The sequence below is a fragment of the Austrofundulus limnaeus genome, unplaced genomic scaffold, assembly GCF_001266775.1.
Source record: "Austrofundulus limnaeus strain Quisiro unplaced genomic scaffold, Austrofundulus_limnaeus-1.0 Scaffold98, whole genome shotgun sequence".
NCBI classification, from domain to species: domain Eukaryota; kingdom Metazoa; phylum Chordata; class Actinopteri; order Cyprinodontiformes; family Rivulidae; genus Austrofundulus; species Austrofundulus limnaeus.
The window spans coordinates 1,104,570-1,106,861 of NW_013952500.1; the positions used below are offsets into that span (position 1 = coordinate 1,104,570).

The 2,292-nt window shown below is 34.6% G+C and overlaps 1 protein-coding gene across 7 annotated transcripts in view; it reads left to right on the top strand.

The window, feature by feature from the left end:
- LOC106520856 (sodium bicarbonate cotransporter 3) overlaps positions 1-2,292 on the top strand; it is a 51,270-nt gene that overhangs the window by 17,487 nt on the left and 31,491 nt on the right. For all 7 annotated transcript variants that reach the window (XM_014013128.1, XM_014013132.1, XM_014013130.1 and 4 more), the window contains exon 2: positions 461-542. In XM_014013128.1, coding sequence (XP_013868582.1) covers positions 461-542 — 82 coding nt within the window. The remainder of the gene's footprint in view (positions 1-460; positions 543-2,292) is intronic.

The window sequence follows — 2,292 nt, forward strand, 5'->3', positions numbered from 1 at the left end:
GAGTTTGTATGTAATGTATGAATATAATATACAAGTTTCACTTTTTAAATGGAATTACTGAAATAAATCTACTTTTTCATGATATTCTAATTTTATGACCAGCACCTGTATATGTGAATCGGAAAGATACAAAATGCACATCTAAAATGCCGTATTTTACTTTGTGGTACACAAACGATGGTTAAAGGAATATTTAAGTTTAAAACAAACCAAGTGTATTACAAGCTCATCAAAAGTCCTGCAATTTTAAATTCTGATTTGACAAGAAAAACAAGCAAGGTGTTCATCATAGACAACAGCTTCAAGTTTTGCATCCACTCCTAACATGGGAGTAACTTTTGTGTTCAATAAGTTTATGAGTAAAAGTTAGAAAACAACATTATCTTTTCTTGTTAAAAAACAAACAAACATAATCAACGAACATGTTTTTTTCTTCTTTCCTAATATTTCTTGTCTCCAGGGTCTAGATGAGGAGGCAATAGTTGACCACGGAAAGTCCAGCTTCTCTACTCACACAAACTATGAGAAGGATGACCTAGAAGGTGAGTAAAGCCATCCAACCTGAAATACTCTACTCACACACAGTTGTTTTTTTATTTTTATTTGAGTGAAATTTTTAAGTTAAAGTTGCTTTTTATGTGGGTTTACAACGAAATAATCATACTTATAAAAATGTTGACATTTTTCAATAAATTCAAGAACTCTGAACGTGTAATTTAATTTAAAGTCAATAAAGTATTTTGCAAACACAGGTACAAAGAAATGATACAAGTTAAGGGATTAACAAACACCTGATTTGGCTGTTAAGTTATGAAGTATTAAAACTCTTTGGATTGTATTTAAAGGCACAAAAAATGTCTTAAAAGATCAACTTGATTGGACATATTGATCATTTACTTTGGTCTTCAAGTGTGACTAATTACCATATTAATTCAAGTATAATACGTAAAATTAAATCCATAAAATCATCCATAAAGTTGGGGGGTTGTACTCGGATAAATATTTTTACTTATGTATTTCAACTGAAATATCGGCTTCATTCACAAAATGTAGGGATGTGAATAAATTTTTAATCCTACACCAATATTAAATCTAACATCGGATTCCAAAAAAACATTTCAAACCATACAAAATAACACCAAAATCATGTGATTATCTGAAGTATGAGGGAAGTTATTGATGTTTGTTTAGGTGAAATCAGCTCATGTTTTCTTGCTGCAGTTCACAGCAGAACCCAATGTGACCATTTCACCTTGCTGTTTTCTAATTTTGCTCATAACTTCCTCAGTGTTCAAGGTATCGCCATGAAATTTTAGGAAAAGATTCCCATTCTGGTTTTGTAGGAAGCATCTTGTATCCTAAAAAAACTAATAAAACTGAATAATAGCCAATTCAAAAGTAGCAGAAAAGGTATAGAATAGCATTACAAGGCAAACTGTAGCATCAAATCAACTTAATGTGTCTTAGAAAGTAAGGAAATTAAAACAATTTAAAAATCATGTGGACATCTGTTTTGTAAACAAAGCTCCTCAACCAATGACAGCGTGCTAAATGTGTCAAGTGACGAAGACGAGCATCAAAACACTTTGCAACAAGCGCTGTTCCAGATTTAAAAAAAACATACTTCGACGTTTCAAATCATTATCAAATTTGGAACAAGGGCAGATAAAATAATGTTCTTCATGGCAGCTTATCTCTTTAAGGGGTCACTAGAAAAACTCGGGTGATTTACTTTGATCCTCTTTTCAAAAAATTGTCTTTCAAAACGTATCAACAAAATTAAAAACTCGAAGACGAGGCTGTAGCTAACTACCTGACGGCAGCCCGATTTGTTGAAATTCGTAGAAATAACGAAGCAGGAGGAAATTACAAGCAAACGCACCGAGCAGCCTTGCAAAATCTGGTCACAGCAGTTTGGGAAGTAAATGGCAGCAGTTGCTGACGAAATGTCAACATCCCTACAAAATGCCTAAGTCCGGAAATGAAACCGCGTCATAAAATCAGTTGGAACGAGCTTACCTCTGACACTCCTCCATGCTTCAGAGCGAAACAGATCCAAACAGGCGACATGATGTGAAAAAAAGGGGCAAAAAGTAGTCCTTCACCCTAGTAATGATGAACTAATAACATTAGTGTGTGACCAGGCCGCTCCTCGAACAACAACAAACACATGTTCGTCTGTAATGGCGGTCGTCTACCAGTGTTCTGAAAAAGTTTGTATCCCTGAAAAAGCGTTTCCCCACCAGAGGGGGCACTCACGAGTAGGAAGTAATCTGCTTTTCCCCCACAAGA